This window comes from Eptatretus burgeri, chromosome 10, assembly GCF_056783735.1.
Source record: "Eptatretus burgeri isolate ZD-2024b chromosome 10, Ebu_testis_v1, whole genome shotgun sequence".
Lineage (NCBI taxonomy): Eukaryota > Metazoa > Chordata > Myxini > Myxiniformes > Myxinidae > Eptatretus > Eptatretus burgeri.
In genome coordinates this window covers 2,844,894-2,865,566 of record NC_140970.1, presented here as the reverse complement: position 1 = coordinate 2,865,566, position 20,673 = coordinate 2,844,894, and the positions used below count along the sequence as shown (strand labels likewise).

General features: G+C 47.5%; 1 protein-coding gene across 2 annotated transcripts in view; it reads left to right on the top strand.

Moving 5' to 3' along the window:
• LOC147017821 (uncharacterized) overlaps nucleotides 1–20,673 on the top strand; it is a 65,797-nt gene that overhangs the window by 23,631 nt on the left and 21,493 nt on the right. For both annotated transcript variants that reach the window (XR_015062153.1, XM_085896837.1), the window contains exons 7-8: nucleotides 10,891–11,103; nucleotides 13,927–14,033. Coding sequence is in view for 1 of the 2 variants with exons in the window: in XM_085896837.1 (XP_085752963.1) it covers nucleotides 10,891–11,103; nucleotides 13,927–14,033 (320 nt within the window). In the remaining variant the exon portion in view is untranslated. The remainder of the gene's footprint in view (nucleotides 1–10,890; nucleotides 11,104–13,926; nucleotides 14,034–20,673) is intronic.

Sequence of the window (20,673 nt, the reverse complement as noted above, 5' to 3'; positions counted from 1 at the left end):
GTATGCCCCCTTGAGGCGAGTCACGACCAGGTGGGTTCGGTCGTGTTTTGCGAGGTTGAGGGGACGAGTGCTGTGGACGGGTGCTTGGAGAGCTTGGGGGGTATAGAGGCCCCGGAGACCCTTGTGGGGACACGAATCCCCAGTGTGGTTGTCCCTGTGTGTGTGGTGCAAGGCGTGAGTGCGTCCCCGTGTGTGGAAGCGACCCCGTGTGCGAGTGGTGTGGTGGCGATGGTGCCAGGGTACGTGCTTCCCAGCACGCCGTGTGTGGATGAGGCACCGCGGTTGAGTGCCCCCGCGTGTGTGAGTGAGGGACGGTGTGTGGATGAAACACCGCGGTTGAGTGCCCCCGCGTGTGTGAGTGAGGCACGGTGTATGAGTGAGGCACGAGTGAGTGGAAGGCCGCGAGTGAATGGAGCACCACGTGTGAGTGGTATGGGTTATGCAAGGGAGACCGTGTGTGTGAGAGAGCGGTATGAGAGGGAGATGTCGGTTGGCATGCGGGAGCACGCAGCCGCGTCTCCCGGGGTGAATGTAATGGTGTGGAGTGTGAGCGTCGTAACACGCAGGTGTGCGTGTGTCGAATGGCGACGACAGCGACATGTGAAGAAAGAAAGCCGAGTAGCGGCTGTGGTTGTTTCGGGGACCGTGCCGGGTTCACCCAGCCGCGAGCACGAGGTCCGTGCTGTGCAACGCACGAGGCCCCCACGTGCTCGCTTGCGAGAGTGAAGTCCCGGTCCGGAAACGCCAGCGGTGGATTTGCCGATCCCGCGGACGGACAAAGTTTAGGCAGGATTTCGGATTTGGACCGGACGGGTTCTCCACGCGATCGTGTGTGTTAAGCTCTAACGGTCAAAGCACATGTGTTCGCGTGGGGAACCCCTCGAGACGTGGGGCTTGTGTTTTTTTTATGCGCACGGTGACGTCATGGCTGCACGTGGGGTTGGAATCCGGCAGGAGGGGTATCCCTGCCGGATGGTACCGTCCAAGGAGGGACGAGGTACACGTGCAGCTGCATGACGTCACGGGCAGGTGCAAAGTGCGCGAGTTGCCGCGCTGGTGCTGCGCATGTAAAAAAAAACAAAACAAAAAAAGCCTCACTTTCGGGTGCACAGGATTCCTGGGCAAGGGGTGGAAGACCCCCTTGACCCAGGGCACAGGATGGAAACTAGTTAGGGGGAAGGGTTAGCTTAGCTAGACCGACTTCATGGGGCAGGGGTAAGTCCTCATGGAGTCCGTGGAATGGATTAGGTAGAGGGATTTAGTGAGCTTTAGGTTGGGAAATAAAATGATTTATTTGGAGACAGTGACAGACTTGTGGATGTGTAGTGGGGACGTAGCTTAGCTACGTAGGTTAAATGGAACGTGCTATAGTTTAAGGGACGACGTGGGAGCACGAGTTAGTTAGGGGATGTAGTTAGAAGGATGGCAGAGTTCAGCGGTGTGTGTGTTGAAGAGTTGTGAGGTGAGTACATGATGAGCGAGTGAGGCCAGCGGGTCTGTGTGAGTGGAGCGAATGGGGAATGCATGGTGCGATGAGTGATTGGGGGGAGGAGTGACTCCCGCCCAAGGGACCCCGGGGTCAGTGTAGAGTGAGTTAGGGGGTTAGTTAAATTGAAAAATGGAGGTCGTTTTGTTGTTGGTGGGAAAGTAGGCTCGAAACCCGTTTGGAGGGGTGCAGGAGCCCTGTTGACGGGCTGGGAGCGTGGCTGCGAAAAGTGAGTATCGCTGAGTGGGTACCCCGGGCACCAGGCTAGTCGGCCGTGGTAGGCCAAGGGCCCATGGGGGCCGGGATAGCGTAGTGGGCACGGGTGCGCCTGCTTGGTGCGGGGGCCCGGGGCGCCATTAGCCGCGTGGGCAGTGTTGTGGGCAAGGGTGACCCTCGGAAAGGGGCCTGGGAAGCCAGCCTGCCACGTGTGCGTTTCAGGGGAGGTGCCATGGGGGGCACTCCCCGGTGTTAGGGAGCTGGTAGGCTCGGAGGCAGTGTAGTGCCCGGGGGTGCCATTGCGGGAGATTCGGCAGAGGGTCGTGCCTGCCAAAGGGAGCCACGTGTCCCAGCCATGAGACCGTGTGAGGGCACGGAGAGAAAATTGGGGGGCGAGGCCCGAAATTGTGAGGACACCAACACAGGCGACGGGAATCTGGGTTTATAGAACCAATAGTTTAAGGGAGAGGCGCTTGTTGAAAGCCCCGGGGTAGTTTAACAGTTAAATGGATAGGGTAGCATAGGAAGTGTACCCCTCCGCACCATCCATCCCCTCGCTGTCGTTGTGGGCCGCTGGACCCACTTGGTGTTAAGATCGCCGAACTCTGGGGAGGCCATTCTGAGGCTTCGTTGGGCCTCGACACAGGACGTTAGCTCTCCCTTATTCCCCTCCGGGAAGGGAACGTAGGGGTTGGGAGTAGGCTAGGTGACAGGATAGGTTAGCCGAACAAGGACGATAAAGGGGGTTAGGGGACGATTTATAGTGGGGAAGTAAACATAAAAACAACAAAAAAATAAGTTGGGGCTAAATTGGGGTTTGACAAATTAAGGGAGTGGGTATGTACAGTGACAGGCAAAGGCGATAGGTTGGGAGGGAGACAGGTAGGTAGGTCCGAGCCCGCCTTCCAAGTGGCCAGCACCACCGCACTCCCTCCACCAACCTCCACTGAACGGCAAAGGCTGGCCAACTTCATCGGCAGCTGTTGTTTTGCTGCGAGGCCTGTGCCGGCTGGATCGTCTGCAGCTGCTGTGCTGCAAGGCCTGTGCCGGCCCACTTCATCTGTCGGCTGGCTGTTTTTCTTCAAGGCCTGTGCCGGCCAGTTCGTCTGCCGGCTGTGTTTGCCTGCAGCGGCCTTCTTCTGCGGGCTGTGTTTGCCTGCTGCCTTTGCCATGCCATGCCCACTGCCCCTGTTCACCAGCCCCGTTCAATTTTTGCTTTGCCCCCCCCCCTGTTCATTGCCATGTGCGCCAGGATCAAGGCAACAGTTTGCAAGCTGCAAGAACTGCCCTGTTGGCAGCTACAACACGGGCCTGCAGTGGCGGCCCGTGCACCGTGGTTCAGTTCAAACCATTCATCCATCCATTCGTTGTGTTCATTGCGTGTGCCACTTGAGCTGGCACGGAGACTACGTTGTGCAGCCCATGCACCGTTGTGGTTCACTGCGTTCAGTTCAAAAGGGAAGGCCTTGGACTGCGTGTGAGCAGCCGGCCACGTTCCCTGTCACCTGCATTCTTTGAGCCAGAGACTGCATGCGAGCAGCCTGGCTCCCTGCTAACTGCTTTTCTTTTGCAGAGTTCATTGATCCTGGGCCATGGTTTAGTGTAAAATTTGTAAGTTAAGGTTAAGATGTACTGTAAATATGATTGCGCCCCCGGCATGTTTGTCTTAGCGCCGGCAATTTTATTTAAGTCGTCCATGTGAGTGAGTTTGTTTAGGTAGTTACTCAGCCCTTAGGTTATTTATTTTGGGGACACGAATACCATGAATGTCGCACTCAGGGATCCGTAGGTAAAATGTACTAGGGGAAAACTACACATGCTGGCACACGAAAATTTGACGACTCGGGACGAGTCTGTAAAAAGGGGAGGGGGTAGTGTTGTGGTTGACCAAATTCGCAAACCACCATTCAGGTCCCTTAGGTGAGATATCTCGGTAAGTATATGTGTAGTTAGGCCCAAACCCGTTGTCTAGAGGGAATAAATGTTATTCATGAGGGCTGCGACTCTTCAGGATAGCCGTTTTTCTTTTACTATCTTTATTTTGGACCAACCGCCATTATTACCACCACCAACCACGTCTCAACAGCCATCACAACAACAACCACTAACCACAACGCCGCTTCACCACAACCGCCACGACCTTTACCGTCACAACTCGCCACCATCGCATCACCGTCATCTCGCGCCACTCGTGGGCACCGATGCTGGACTCGTGTAGGGCGCGCACCGAGCAGCGTGTTCAAAAGCATCGCGGACTTACCTCAGAAAAACGGATCAAAAACGACTCACACCCACTTTTGTTCCGTCCAATCGGTGAGCGAGGGGCGGTTTGGCCCCGCCTCCAGGGCGTTGGAGGGCGGTCGCTATATGCAAATTCATGGATCAAAAAGCATTCACGCCCACTTTTGCTCGGGCCAATGGGGAGCGAGGTGAAAGGTCGGAGGCAGAGGGTCAAAGATGAAAGAGCGAAGCCACGGGGCTTATAAAAACGACTGCGTTCGTCAGACGAGTTCAGTTTGAAGTGGAGGGAGTTGAGTTTTGGAGTTCGGAGAAGCAGTTCGCAGTTGGGAGTTCGCGGAGTCGGAGTGAAGAGGACGGAGCTGTGGAGAGGCGGCGGCGGCGAAGGTGGACGAGGGGGTGCTCGCGTCGGATTCGGGGAACTGCGGAGGGAAAGGCCGGCGGCGCGACCGAGGTCGTGGTGGAGACGCTCGTCGCGGGACCCGAGATTTTGTGAAATCCTCCTTTCCCCGAGCATCAGCAACCCCCTCCTGTTTCCCCCCGCGCTGAGATAGTGCGACAAAAGGGGGCCCCCTTCCCACCCCCTACCAGACACTGTCCGCGAGGCCCGCGGAGTTGAGGCACCACCGCCACTTCGCGTCTCATCATCAGACGGGTAGGCCCGACACGGTCTCGGCCCCAGGCCCGCCTACCCCCCTCATCCTGGAGGGTGGTTCTCTTTTCTTTTGCTTTGGGAGTATGTGTTGTCGGCGCCGTCTGTGAAGTAAAATTGTATAAGTGTTGCCGAGTGCCCGGTAGTCGGATAGATCTGCATTGTTGCATTGGCTTTTTGTCTTCTTCTTTTACATGTGCTTTTGGTGGAATTGTATATGTGTGCTTCCCGTGTGCCGCAAAATAAATGTGCTTATTGTTGAACTGTTTTCCCGCTTCGCTTCGTCATTTCTTTAATTGAATCCCCATCTTGCTTCACGTAAAGGGTTGGTCATGGGCTAAGACGCCTGATAATTAATCGAACCGTCGAGGCCGACGAATAACACCGCTCGGTTATCCCGATAGTACGGAACGGGTCGCTTAAGTGGCCCGTGTCCGAAGTCGACCTGCGGCGAGGTGCGATCGCCCGGTCTACCCTCCGTGTGGGTACTTAGGTAGGTCGAATTTGGCGAGCAACCCTATCCCACGCGGGGGCCGATTGGCTCGATCGCGGTGAGACCTAAAGGTCCACCTGTGACTGGTTCCCGGCGTTAGTCCGAGAGGGTCACGACTGGATTGTCCGTCCGGTGGGCGACGTGCCGCGATTCGAGTTACGTGGCCGTTTGCACGCCGGCGGGCGCGAATCCACAACAATATATATATATATATATATATATATATATATATATATATATATATATATATATATATATATATATATATATACATACATACATACATACAGTAAGTCCTCACTTTTCGCAAGGGTTGCGTTCCTGGAAAACCTTATGATAAGCGAAACTGTGTTAAACAAAACATATTTTCCCATAGAAACCAATGTGTTAAAGGGGGGATGTGTTTTTGGCTCGGAATTTTTTGGACATAAACACAAATAAACAAAACGCACTCCTCGAGTCGTGGCGACTTACCCCGAGGCTGGAGGAACGGAGTTGATTGCGGTGGACAAGTCACACTTGCGGAGTGGCAGAATTGTCCGCCTCTTCACTTGACACTGTGCTGTCACTTTCTTCACCAGCGGGAACGGTCTCTTGGCAGCTGGTTGAAGGAGCATCCCTGATGGTGGATGGAGTTGGTGCTGCATCTTTTGGCTTGAAAAATGCATGGAGAGTGGGCTGGATGGCTTTCTTTTTCTTTGTTGCATAAAGTCCCTTGTAGCAACAAAGGGCATCATAAACAACACAGCTAAAATCAGTGCTCCTTTCAAGATTTGGATCTTGCTCGATAACAAATTCTATGGCACTTTCAAACGAGCTGAGGATTTGGCTGAGGTTTTTCATGGTGAGATGCTCGGATGAAGGTGTCACAGCATCTTCTTCTTCCTCAAGAGCCCACTGCTGTTCCAACTCCATAAGATCTTCATTGCTTAAGGGTTCTGCATGAGACTCCAGTAAGTCATCCACGTCCTCTTCGTCAACCTCTTCAAAACCAGCCTCCTGCGCCAGGTCTACAATTTGACTTGTAATCAACGGAACATCAGCAAACCCCGTGAAATTGTGGACACACTCAAGCCACACTTTCTTTCACACAGCGTTCATTGTGGAGGCACTCACCTCCGCCCATGAATCCTTAATGTTTTCCAAAGCCATTTTTATGATGTATGTTCGCCAAAACTCCTTGATTGATAGCTTGTCCTTATCAGTTTTTTTGATAAGCTGCAGCATGGTATGGTTAACATAATAGGCTTTAAAAGCAGCAATAACTCCCTGATCCATTGGCTGTAAAAGTGAGGTAGTATTTGGTGGTAAAAATACTACCTGCACGTTTTCACACCAGTCTTCCATTTGCTGAGGATGGGCAGGAGCATTGTCTACAAGCAGCAAACATTTGTTGTCAATGTTGTTCTCCTTGGAGATACTTCTCAACATGATTGGAGAAGTAATTGATCACGTAATCGTGGGTCAATGCCCTAACAAACTACGCGCTTTTTCTTGTATCACAGCAAGAGATAAAGGCATGCGACGTTTAGTTTGATCTTCTATCCACACACATAATAAACGCTCCATGTTGTGCATGGCACCATCTCTCATTCTCGTTAGTGTCGTTGCACTCGAACTGGTCGCAATCTGTGATATTTTCTTTATCTTTGCCGAACTTTGAATGATCGAATGTACAGTCGATGCAGCGATTGCTGCGTGCGGCCGATTTCCATTGTCCCTTCACCTCGTTCATGTCTTTTAATTATATCCAATTTCACCTTCAATGTGACACCCTTTCGTTGTCTCTTGAAACGAGGTGTGCTCGGCAAAAGACTTGCGGGTCGCTTGGGATTCATACTGGAAGGTATGCAGGCGAGCGTGAAGAGAATACGTACAGTACAGCATACAGTACATGCGCAGTAAAGTGAAAGTGTGTTTATGCGCATCCTGTGTGATTGTTATTTTTTGCAGGCAGTTTGAAACTTTTTTTTGCGTTTTTCCTTGCAATGACATTACGATAGGCATAAAATGTTTGCGATAATTGAAAAATTGGTCATTAAAACTAAATTACGAATAATCGAAACTACGATATGCGAACTTCCGGTTAGCGAGGACTTACTGTATGTATATATATATATATATATATATATATATATATATATATATATATATATATATATATATATATATATATATATATATATATATATATATATATATATATACACGTGTGTGTGTGTGTGTGTGTAAAGAAGAATTGTGACGTCATAGCATCGTGTCATCATTGGTTTGGTAAATAAATGGCCATAACTTAGGAATCACTTATCCAATTAATATCAAACCTTGAAAAGGCACATCCACAGGGCCCCAGCAATATACCTGGCAAGTTTCAATGAGGTCGGACCAGTGGTTGTCGAGAAACAGTGGTCGCAGACACACAAACGGATTGCTGGAATTATAGATAGATGTGTGCACAAGTTTAGAGATGATGCTGCATCGAGCAATCTGTTCTTGACGATGCTCTTTCCAAAGCGTTGGTGATGCCATACCAATCGCCAGGCATAGAATACATTTGAAGGTTTGCTATTTCTCTTCTCGGAGGTATATAATCTGGGCCAGAATCTGGAATTTGTCCAGGATACTGGCTCACGTTGGCCTACTCATTCGAAAGGTACTGTGGATCTTTAATGTTCAACAGGAAATTAAAGCAGATGTGACCCCCACCTTAATGGCCATCTGAAGAACAGCACAATAATTTTTTTGTGATAACGCCTTACCTGCAAAGCAACCAAGGTAGTAGTTTGTAGTCGGGTTGGGAATTAAACCCAGATGAGGCAGCTCAATGGCAAGTGCGCTACCAATGAGCCATCCTGCTAGCCCAAACTATGCAATGTGCTGTTTGGAAATATTTGAATGTGCAATGTCAAGGTTGTATGGGTGGCTTGGAATAACTTGATGTTGCTTTGGGTTTCACTTCTTTCAACCATTCTTGTGGACAAGCGAAGGTATATGTGCCGGCAACATGGCTCGCAATGAGCATTCAAGCAATATCGTTTTCCAAGTATTTTGATGTCTTGAGTACACCCCTTGACACAAAACTTAGATATCATCAGAAGATAGATTTATGTGACTCAAAGATCCTTACAGCGTGAATAAACTGGACTTCTCCCAATTTCACCAGAGCATCCACCCGTGTGGGTTGGAATGCAGAGGGTGTTCCCCAGTTAAGTTGAAGAAGAGTTCAGATAGTCAAGCCACAGAGCTGAGTATTATTAGTGCCATGAGCCAGAGAGTTTGGGTGGAGTTGGAGCGAGCCAGAGAGTTTGGGTGGAGTTGGAGCGAGCCAGAGAGTGGCAGGTGTCTTGGCATCTCTCGACAGCACAAGCATCAACGGCCCACAGCAGCCAAGGTTCTGGCCGCAAGTGAACTCTCTCACCCTTTCTGCCCGGAAAGCAGACTGTTGAATGCTGGTGGCCATCTTCATTCCACCAGGGACGTGCTTCATGTCCTTATCCTTGTCTTCAAATTTTAATTTGTTATTTTGCTTTCCTGACCAAATCCCCTTCATGTTGTACAAACCTGTCGTCTTACTTGTGAGTTGTTCTTGAGTAATGGACAAGTGCTTTCTTTTGTTGTCTTCTGTTGAGCCTTCAGTCAGATTTGTGCTTCAGGTCATTTGTTCTCATATTTCATTTTTGCATGAACTTGATTAAATTGTTAAACTCGTGTGGACAAGTTTCTTCTCATTCTGCTATCACGGATATTCGGTGGCAAAAATCGTTCATTTACGCACTTAAATTTTGTCAAGTGTTTGTTCACGTCTGCAGTTCATTTCGAACCATTAACCGTTTGGTTGTTCGATGACAAAGCCGGCCTGAATGTGCGGAGAGGTGAGCCAGTAGTTCTCTTCATGTACGTGACAGTGTTTTAGCAACTAGATTGGTTTCTAAGCTGTCTTCTCTTAGGCCATTTCAGACTCTATGAGCAGAGGAGAGAATTCCAAGATAACAAGATCATCTCTGTGTGATTTCAGGAAGCCAGATTATGAAGGTGGCCTTGTATGCCACAGGCAGCCAGTTTGGTTAATCGGGCAGGATGTCTGAGATATGTCCTGGGAGATGGTCCTTGTTTTTTTTTGTATACAAGGCCAGGTTCATAGAAGAGATAAGATGCAACAGAGCACAACCAATGAGATATATATATATATATATATATATATATATATATATATATATATATATATATATATATATATATATATATATATATATATATATATATATATGTGCAGAGAGCCATAGAGAACAAACAGCAGGGTTGAGGAACAAAATAGAGGGAGACTTGGACGAATAATTAATGGTGTGGGGAGGAATGAGGAGTATGGCATGATGCGTGGGATGGACAAGATGGATACAGAAGCAAACTCTCAGGAACAAAATGGAAATTTGGAAGGATGGGGATGGTTAACGGATGAAGAAAAGATCATGGTTTTGGATGGGGGGGGGGGTGATCTGAGATGGTGGTGAACAGCTGTTTGGAAGACTTGGCGGGAAGAATCAGATTTAAGAGAATATGGAAGTTGGTTCCATAGGTGGGGGACAAGAGGAATGAATGAGTGGAGGTGAGCAGTGATTCTGGATTTTAGGGGTTTTACCAGAAGAGAGTTTATGACCGACTGTGTGTGCCCTGTAGAAAGCTGGAGGGGGCAAGGTATAGAAAGAGCAGAGGATGCAAGACCAGAAAGGAGGTGGAAGAAGACAGACGCCACCATCCGTAATGAGAAAGAAGACTCCCTGTCTGCGATGTGAAAGTGATGGCCCCCTAAATTCAGCTTCATCACGAGACATTCCAATAATCATGAAGGTTTTGGTTTCCACGGCATTGAGCTGAGCAAGGTGTGAGGCAGGGTTGTCAGCCCAGATGGCAGAACAGTATTCCATGAAGCTGTGGATGAAGGCCTTGTATGTGGATAAGAGATAAGGTATGCCAAGTAAGGATTCTGTATGATGCAGCATGCCCAGTTGGCAACTGGCTTTGGAGGCCAACTTTGAAATGTGGTTTGCCCAAAAAATATGCCTGATATTGAGACCCAGAAGTGATGAGTGACTGAACTTCCTCAAGAGGATTGCAAAGAAAGTAGATGGCAGGGTTTGCCATACGGTCCTTTCGGAGAGATATCATGAGTGTGAGATTTGTCAGGGTTGAAAGACGTATTCCAAGTGTTTGACCAGCTTGCGATTTTTGTCAAGTTCTGAAGCGAGGGACGAGGCTGCAGCCTACCTGTCTAAAGGATAAGTGATGTCACAGCAGAAAGTGGAGTAATCAGTGAGTAGAGAAAGGGGATTTTCGAGAAAGTCAGAGAGATCATTTATGAAGATTCGGATTAGGAATAGGACTGGGCCTAGAACACTGCCTTGTGACACTCCAGCTTTGACAGGGAGAGGAGATGAGAGGATTCCCTTGGGAGCCACATGTTGGCTCTTACAGTATAAGTCAGAAACCCAAGAGTGGAGTTTTTCCTTGGATGTCATAGCATAGGCAGAGAGCTTGGAGAGTAAGGCGGGATTCCAGCCTGTATCGAATGCTCATCCTGATCTCTTGTTTGGGATTTATGGCTCTGGCCATTGCTGAGAGCGAGGCAACATCATGTCCAAAGTTTAGTATTAGTATCTGTTTATCATTTAAGTTTGTTCGATCTGCTGTAGCATAATTATTCGTGTGAACGTCACTCCACTCTACCAATGCTGTTTGTTCTAAGTACCCCAAATTTCAAACCCTTGGTTCTTTCGATAACAATTGAGTGCTCTTTTTTTTTTCTTCCAGATGATGGCAAATTTCCCCTGGCTATCGGTGTGCTGCTGGCATGGATGGAGCGTGGTGAGGTCACACGCAAGACATCCACAGCCTTCTATTCAATGATACAATCGACGAATAGCCATGTCCGGCGCCTGCTTGCTGAGAAGGCTACACAAGAGCGAGAGATGGAACTGGCAAGGGAACGGCTCAAAAATTCATTGAGTGACATCCTATTTCAGTGTGAGTGATGATTTTATAACCCATGAATGTAGTTTAATGTGACCAGTGAATCCATCTTCATTTCCTCTAACTTGTGATGTTTGTGGAGTTTCTATTGCACTTGCACATGTTAATCTGATCTTTCATGGGTGTGCATTCCCAATGAGCGCACAAAAAAGGGAAGGTTTTTCAAGCCATTTTTACAGTAGCATCGAAACACGACATGTGACATCTGTGGTGATGCTATGGCTGGTTAACATCACAATTGAATGGCTTACTGGCATACGATATATTTGACATATTCTGCCCACTCGTGACAAGATGACATATATCATCACATACTTTAAGCTCCATTTCCATTAATTGGCCTTTTTTATTGACAGCATTTAGGCTTTGGTGGTTCTATCAGGGATGGGGGCTGGCAGGATGGCCTCGAGGTGATACGCGGACTTGCCTCTGAGACGTCTAGCCTGGGCTAAAATCTCGACCCAGCTACAAACTGTCATCCTGGTATCTTGCAGGCAGGGTGATTCATCAATGTGTGCCGTCCCTCGGGTGGACGTTAAACTGGGCATCCTGTCTGGCAGCATTCGTTGACGGACGTTAAAGATCCCACGGTGTCCTTCGGGAAGAGTAGGCGAGCTGTCGCCAGCACCCTGCCAAAATTCCAAATTCCTGCCCTAACCTACAGGGGGCATTGCATCAGTGGCACAGCAGCGCACCCAGCCAGTGATGCTACTCGCAGCCTTGTGCTGCATACGAAAGACGATGAATCATGTCAGGTTCAACATTCCTTTGTTTGCCTGTCCACCTCTCTTTTGTTATATTACGTCTTTCTTCAATCTGAAGTATTTTTCCCCACCACTCGTGTCATTTATTTTTTGCTCATTTGCCAATTGCTTGAGTTGATTTGTTTGACATTTCCATCTTGGCACATTGATCATAATGCGAGGTTCCTAGGTTCTGATTGAAGCTACTCTATTAATTTTTTTATTTTAATTGTCAACTAATGTGGTATTGATGTAAATGTCCACTTATATAATGTCCTGATCTTAAATGACAAAAGCTTTAGTATGCGAGTCCAAGTCTGAAGCTTTAGAATGCAAGCTTGAACGCTGACCCCCGATGGATGAGGATCTCTGTCTCTGGTTTTATACTTTTACTGTCTCGTGTCCTAATTAGCTGACGAAAGCTTTCCAAACCCCATGAAAAGCAATGTATGATAATCAGGTGGCACTTAAGTAGGCATACGATGGCAAGGTTCACTTATTGAAACCTTTAGGGGAAATTGAACAAGATGCATCGTGTAAAAGTGAAGTTAGAGATGCACATGAAAGGCCACATCTAAAAGATGCACTGTGCAACAGTTACATGGATTTACAAAAGTTTTCATCAATATTAATGATGGACAGTGCTATTTTCGACTTCATGACTTCAATAGCAGGGCAGCGGAGATGAAGTGTGGTCGCATGTGTGGCGTTCTTGCACCCTGACCACATGGGGCCACACCCCGAATGCCTGAGTGGTTGAGAACTATTACCCTGCAGGGGTTTTCCTGCATTTTATTGCTTCATGGATTTTCCTGTGTTTTTGGTTCATGTCTTGTTGCCCCAATCACAAAATTTACATAGAGCAGGTGAGGAAGGGAAGATGGTAGCCAAATTAAAAGAAGAGCAAGTGAAGGGTCAATACAATAACTTGGGAGATAAGGATTGGAAATAATGAGATAGCAAGGTCTGGCATGATTGTTAAGCAGGTCACATGGTGCATGCACCTCTTCCACAAGCTTGGTCGAGCATGAAGGTATGAACGGCATGCTATCCTTCTCCCTCTCTCTCCAAGGCTGACTCTCTTGCCACGACTGTTTCAGGCATGTGTGTGCTGCCTGCTCTCTTGTTAACTCTTCTGATTCCTAACTATATGAGTGCTTAATTTCCCTTTTATAGCTGCACATAGGGCCAGGGGGTCCATAACCCTTAATTGCAGCATGATGGTCCATGCTGAAAACCTGGTCCCCCAGATAAGTGGTGGGGGAGGGGGGGGTGCAGGCTCATGTAGCATGGTGCCGATAGGAAGAAGAGCAGAGGGGGTGAATAAAGTGGGATTATCCTAAAAATAAGGGAGAAAAAAAAAGGGAAAACACGAGCTTGTGGGATGAAATTGAAGCATACAAACTAACTGACAAGCAACCCAACACATATCTATCCAAGGTTTTCCTAATGGTAAATCTGACGGACAAATTCGAAATATCCACTTTCCTTTTACACGTTTTCATGACCTAGGATCCTCTTCACTATTCCACCCTTTTTCTCACTGTGCGTTACAATGTTAAAGAGGTTGTAGTGGATATAAACAAGGCCTGAAAATTTCAGCTAAAGTATGCAAGAAACAGTAAGCCCCTCTTTCCTTGCTCCCCGTTGAACTGTATTCCTTTGAGTCTTCTTTAAAAGCCCTGTGCATCCTCCCGTAAGTAACCTGATGCTTTGGAATCAGATAGACCAACACTCGGCTTCAATCTCCAGCTCTACAGCAGCCAGCACTCAAGTTTGTCAGCTTCTTCTTTACACGTTTGATGGTGAACACAATGCTTCCTCCCTCCCTCCTTCTCAACACCCCCTTCCTCCTTGCTCCAACTTTTTTTTGGAACTCCAACAACTTCCCCCCCCCCTTCCTGTTTCCTTGCCTTTTTTTTCCATTTTTCTCTTCTTCGTTCCATCCTACTACATCATCACTCCCTATCCTTAATCTTCATCTATTGCTACCACTCCTGGCTTTGGCCTGTTTTCCTCTTCCACTCTTCCTTATTTGCTCCCCAACACCACCTCACCCTCTCGGGTTGTTTAGTTGAGCAGATCATGGCGATGTTCAGGACAGCCAAGAAACAGCGAACCTGGGACCATTTTACCAAGCCTCAGCGACGAAACATCGACATGTGGTACAAGAATGCTGAGGTGAGTGTGAAGTCCTTTGCCAGCACAATCATCCACTTTACCAAGAAGCCATGTCTGCTTCTTCTTCTTCACCCACACACTACCTCCACACCAGGCTCTGTGGAGTGCACAGACTGCTTTTTCATGGGAATGAATGCAGTGGTGGGCTGAGGGTTCTAAGGTTGGGGAAATGCATTATCCACATCTTTGAACATCGTCTAGTTTGCTGGAGGTAAGGTTTTGGCAAGGAAACCCAAGTGGCAGGAAAAACACAGGTATGTCTCATTAATTGTTGCATGTAAAACCTTTTTATTGATGCTTTTGCTTTTGCCACCTGTAGTGGTGCTAGAAAACTCACTTCAGGAAAATATCTTCATTGATCTCAAAATGAGTTCGACCCAATGATGCATCTTTTGACGTCTTTCCAAGTCCCTCCATCGTATTTGGACATCGGAGGGCCAACAGAAGTGTCTGTTTTTTACTTTGTTTTTTTTTTTTTTAGATTCCGTAAGTATAATGGCATTGATTAAAATATATATATTGTTGCTATTTTAATTGATGACTTTTATGGATCAGGAAAAAAAAAGTCCGATCAAAATGGCAACGATATTTTTTTTCACATGTCCTTCTTGGATTTTTTTGTATATATTGTGTCAAGGCTTGTGGAGGAAAAAGAACACAGAACAAATCAAGATGTAATGGAATGAAAAGAACAGTAGAAAGAGAGGGTGGGTTAGGGGTACCACACCGACAGCAGGGTTGAGAGATACATGGAGAAATAAGGGACGTGTGGAAGAATGAGAGCAAAGGGAGGACTTTGGGGGTGATGAAGAGGATACATCCACAAACTCTCAGTGATAGAAGTGGAAGGAAAAACTGAAAAACCTGGAAAGAAGTGGGCTAGAGGAGGGTTGATAAGGCTTAAAAAAGCCCTGGGGGTGAGAATGTGGTTGAAAAGATTGAGGACGTTGGTTCCACAGGTGGGTGGGAAAAAAAAGCGGAACAAATGAGTGGAGGCGAGCAGTGATTGGGTTTTGGGAGTTTCACCAGAAGGGGATGACTGGCAGACTGCGTGTGCCCTCCAGAAATCTGTGGGGAGACTGCTGAGCATGGAAAGGGCAGAGGGTGCAAGAAAGGGAAGAGGGTGAGCCAGGAGCACCAGGCCAAAGGGGAGAGCAGTACCCCATTCGGCTACACATAAAGACCTTGTAGGTGGATAAACATTGCAGTGTACCGAGGAAAGACTTTGCATGACGGTGGATACCAAGTGGGTATTGTGGAGACCAAGGTAGCAGTTTGTAGTCACGGCGGGGGGGGGGGGGGGTGGGGGCGTACTCCAGACAGACTTGACAAGCATCACTCGGGCAGGTTTCTGTGCAAAAATTTCCAGGCTGAGTTAATATCGGGATGAATGGACAACTCCCCCTTCTTGGAAAGTTGCAAAAATCATTCCTATACAAAATAAAGGTTCTGAAACTAACCAATAGGGGAGTGACGTAATTGAGCACAAGAAGGCAATGCACAGTTGTCTGCAAAAGTATTCACCCCCTACCAATAATGCCACATTTAGATAAACTAGTGCGGGCCCGTACGTGCGTGCCCGTACGTGCGTGCCCGTACGTGCGTGCCCGTATGTGCGTGCCCGTACATGCAAATAAATAAGTAAATTGTGATGTCAATCGTGATGTCATAGCACCATGTCCTGTCATTGGTTTGGTAAATAAATGGCCATAACTTAGGAACCACTTGTCCAATTAATATCAAACCTTGAAAAGGCACATCCACAGGGTCCCAGCAATATATCTGGTAAGTTTCAATGAGATTGGACCAGTGGTTGTCGAAAAACAGCGGTCGTAGACAGACACACAGATTGCTGGAATTATTAGACGAGTACGTGCCCGTTAAAAAAAAAAAAATTTCAAACAGCGACCAACAAACATCAACCACACAGGCCATTCCATCGCTCACGTGCCCGAACGTGCGTGGCCCGGAAGTTTGCATATCGCAGTTACGATTATTCGCAATTTCGTTTTAATGGCCAATTATTCAATTAGCGCCAAGGTATTTTGCCTTTTCGCAATGTCATCGCAAGGAAAAACAGAGAAGACTTTTTTTTTTTTACTTCCTGGTTCGGAGCATAACAGCTCACTCTGATGTTACCGAAATGTATACACCGTCGAATATGAAAACAGTCATAACTTGGGGCATTGTGTTTATCTATAAATGCGCATAAGAAATTGAGAAATTATTAGAATACACGAAGTCATCACTATCCGGAAGTCCGTACGTTGTAACCCGTAATGGGGAACGAGGCTGAGGTTCTCTTCCCCATCGGCCACGCCCACGCAACAACGTGTCCTGTTGGTAAATAAATGGCCATAACTTGGGAAGCTCTTATCCGATTAATATCAAACCTTGAAAAGGCACATCCTCGGGTCCCCAGCAATATATCTGGCAAGTTTCAATTAGATCGGACCAGTGGTTGTCGAGAAACAGCGGACACACACACACACACACACACACACACACACACACACACACACACACACACACACACACACTGCTGGAATTATAGATAGATAGATGAGGTCCTGCTGAACGCGTGCCTGTACTCAACATGAAGTTCCTCTCGGAAGAAATCGTATCGAGCAAGGTTGCGATTCTCACGGTGAGCCTGCTCTAGTCTCGCATGGTGTACGTCCTGATGGCACAGGGCATCCATTACTTGCCGGTCTTCTCGCTGGTGAGGGATTTCTTCTGCACAATGCCTTGCCCTCGCGTTCAGTGTTGTCTGCCAAGCGAGCAGCTCGTGCTTCATCCGTTTTTTTCTACACGACGCCTTGTCACGCGCGTAGCGTCACGTGTCAAGTGAGCAGCTCGTGCTTCATCCGTTTCTTCTGCACGATGCCTTGCCTCACATCCAGTGCTGTCTGCCGAGCAAGCAGCTCGTGCTTCATCCGTTTCAGCTGCATGACGCCTTGGCGCGTCGCGTCGCGTGTCAAGCGAGCAGCTCGTGCTTCGTCCAATTCCATTGCACGTGCACGACACACAGCTTTGTTCCTTCGCTCTCGTAAACGACGACTGGATTGGGGAATTGTTTCAATTAGATCGGACCAACCATATCATAAATGGCCATAACTTGGGAAACACTTGGGAAACAGCTGAAACGGATGAAGAAGAACGATATCAAACCTTGAAAAGGCACACACTCAGGTCCCCAGCGTCAATTGTCACATCATATCAAATGAAGAAGAAGAATTGTGATGTCATAGCACCGTGTCCTGTCATTAGTTTGGTAAATAAATGGCCATAACTTGGGAACCACTTGTCCGATTAATATCAATCCTTGAAAAGGCACATCCACAGTGCCCCAGCAATATACCTGGCAAGTTTTAATGAGATTGGACCAGTGATTGTCGAGAAACAGCGGTGGCAGACACACAGACACAAAGACACACACAGAGATTGCTGGAATTATAGATAGACTAGTGCGGGCCCGTAGGGGCGTGCCCGTAGATGCGTGCCAGTATGTGCAGCTTCCTGCCTGCAGTATCAGGTCCCCAGCATCAATTGTGACATCATATCAAACGAAGAAGAATTGTGACGCCCCTCTCTCTCGCCCCCTTTCCCCCCTCCTCTCTCCCCCTGCTCTGTCCCCCCTCTCTTGCCCCCTCTCTCCCCCTTCTCTCTCTCCCCCCTCCTCTCTCTCCCTTCTCTTGCCCCCCTCTCACCCCCCTCTCTTGCCCTTCTCTCTCCCCCCTCCTCTGTCCCCCCTCCTCTCTTGCCCCCCTCTCACCCCCTTTCTCACCCTTCTCTCTCGCCCCTCCTCTCTCCCTTCTCTTGCCCCCCTCTCAACCTCCCTCCTCTCTCCCCCTCCTCTCTCCCCTCTCTTGCCCCCTCTCTCCCCCTCCTCTCCCCCTCCCCTCTCTTGCCACCCCCTCTCACCCCATCCTCTGTCCCCCATCCTCTGTCCCCCTCCTCTCTCCCTCCCCTCTCTTGCCCCCTCTCTCCCCCTCCTCTCCCCCTCCCCTCTCTTGCCACCCCCTCTCACCCCATCCTCTGTCCCCCCTCCTCTGTCCCCCTCCTCTCTCCCTCCCCTCTCTTGCCCCCCTCTCACCCCCTCTCTCACCCTTCTCTCTCGCCCCTCCTCTCTCGCTTCTCTTGCCCCCTCTCTCGCCCCTCTCTCGCCCCCCTCCTCTCTCCCCTCTCTTGCTCCCCCTCTCACCCTTCTCTCTCCCCCCTCCTCTCCCCCTCCCCTCTCTTGCCACCCCCTCTCACTCCATCCTCTGTCCCCCCTCCTCTGTCCCCCTCCTCTCTTGCCCCCCCTCTCTCCCCTCTCCTCTCCCACCCCTCTCTCTGTAAATGTATTCACAAATGTCTACCAAGCACAACGATTAATTCCAACCTTGGGAAAAAAAACAGCTTTCAAACCCTTGGGAAACAGCTGTTTCCCTCGGGAAAATTCAAACCTTGGGATTAATTAATAATTTGAATAATAATTAAACATTGGGAGTAAAAAATTAAATAAATTAATAATTAAATAATAATCAAACCTTGGGATTAATTAATTAATTCAAACCTTGGGAAAGAACAGCTTTCAAACCTTGGGAGACACTTGGGAAACAGCTGAAATGGATGAGGAAGAACGATATCAAACTTTGAAAAGGCACATACCCAGGTCCCCAGTGGCGATTGTGACGTCATACCAAACAAAGAAGAATTGTGACGTCAATCCTTCAAAAGGAAAAAAAAATTAAATAAACATTGATTGTGATGTCATAGCACCGTGTCCTGTCATTGGTTGACAGATAAATGGCCGTAACTTGGGAACCGCTTGTCCGATTGATATCAAACCTTGAAAAGGCACATCCGCGGGGCCCCGGCAATATTCCTGGCAAGTTTCAATGAGATCGGACTGGCGGTCACAGACACACACACACACACACACACACACACACACACACACACACACACACACACACACACACACACACACACACACACACACACACACACACACACACACACACACACACTGCTGGAATTATAGATAGATCACAAATTTTGTAAAAACAATTTTTCCAAATGAACTTTTTTCTTCATAACTGAAGGGATCAAACTAAACACTTATAGTGGAAGGAGGTTACATGTCGGGATTACCAACAAAAAACATGTACCAATCAAAATTCACTGGTTGTAAAAGTATTCAGCCCCTTTGGTCAGTACTTTGTGGAAGAACCTTTTGCAGCAATGACTGCTCTGAGTCTTTTTGGGTTGGTCTTTAACAGCTTTGCACAGTGAGATGGTGAAATCTTTGCCCATTATTCACGTGAAAATCGCTCTCGTTCTGCCAAATTTGATGGGGATCGTTGATGGACTGCAATCTTCAAGTTTTGCCATAAATGTTCAATTGGGTTCAAGGTAGGACTTTGGTCAACTCAAGAACATTTACTTTCTTCTTATTCAGCCACTCCAGTGTGGCTTTGGCTTTGTGCTTCAGATCATTGTCCTGATGAAATGTGAATCTCCTACCCAGTTTCAGATTCATGGCTTTCAAAGTCCTTCTTTGTTTTATAGTGACATCCCAAATGAGTTACCTCCATGCCTGGCTGCTGAGTTTGGATGGTCGGCCCAATCTGGGTAGAGTCTGGGTTGTACAACACGTCTTCCACTTCTTCATGATAGATTTAACCGTACTCAAAGGGATAATGAGTGACTTTGAAATCTTCTTATAACCCTCTCTTGAACAGTGCTTCTCCACTACTTTATGTCTGACTTATTCGGAAAGCTCCTTGGTCTTCATGGTTGCCTTGTTGGTTGACCAAGCGAGTTGCACCTTAAAATTCCTCAGATAAGTGGGGGGGGGAGCTTAATTTTTAAGTTCAACACCTGATTACATACAGGTGAAACCTCTTACACTTGTTTTATAACCTTTCAAACAAATAATTTGCTCCTGAAGTGAAATGGGGTTAATTAGGCAAAGGGTTTGAATATTTATGCAACTGAGAATCATCTGATTTTATTTGTTAATTTAATCTATTCACAATTGATCTGCATTTTTTTAGCTTTATCACTTTGGAGTAGTTTGTGAGGACTATATTATTGATTTGATTTGATTTGAAAGCATCATGAAATAAGCTCAGGTGGCATCAAAATGTGAAAACTTTGGAGGGGGTGAATACTTTTGCAGGCCACTATACTACTTGCATTTGAGCAGTGAGGGCAACAGGTAGATGCAATAAGCAAGGGAATTAATAAACTGAAGAGGAAAGACAGTACAGTAAAATAACGTGCAATAAGATGGTTGAGTTGGGTTGGGGCTGGGGAATTGGGAAGGAGGGGGATGTTGATAGAAGTCGAAAATGTCATTAGTCAGGATGGGGATGGACATGGCGGTACACTGCCTGCTTTGAAGCCCTGGAGGGAAGAGTGAGATTGAAAAGCTTCAGGAAGGTGGTTCCATAAACAAGAGCAAAGAGGAGCATAAGAGAGGAGGTGTACAATTGGCCTTCAAGTCGGGAGTTTAACCAATAATGTGTTTCTGGAAGAGCTGGGAAGGATTGGAGGGTGATTGGGTTACTTAAGATTATTTGTTTATAAAGTGGAACTGTAACAACCTTTGCAACCCAGATTGAAAAATTTTAGAAATCCATATTTGGGT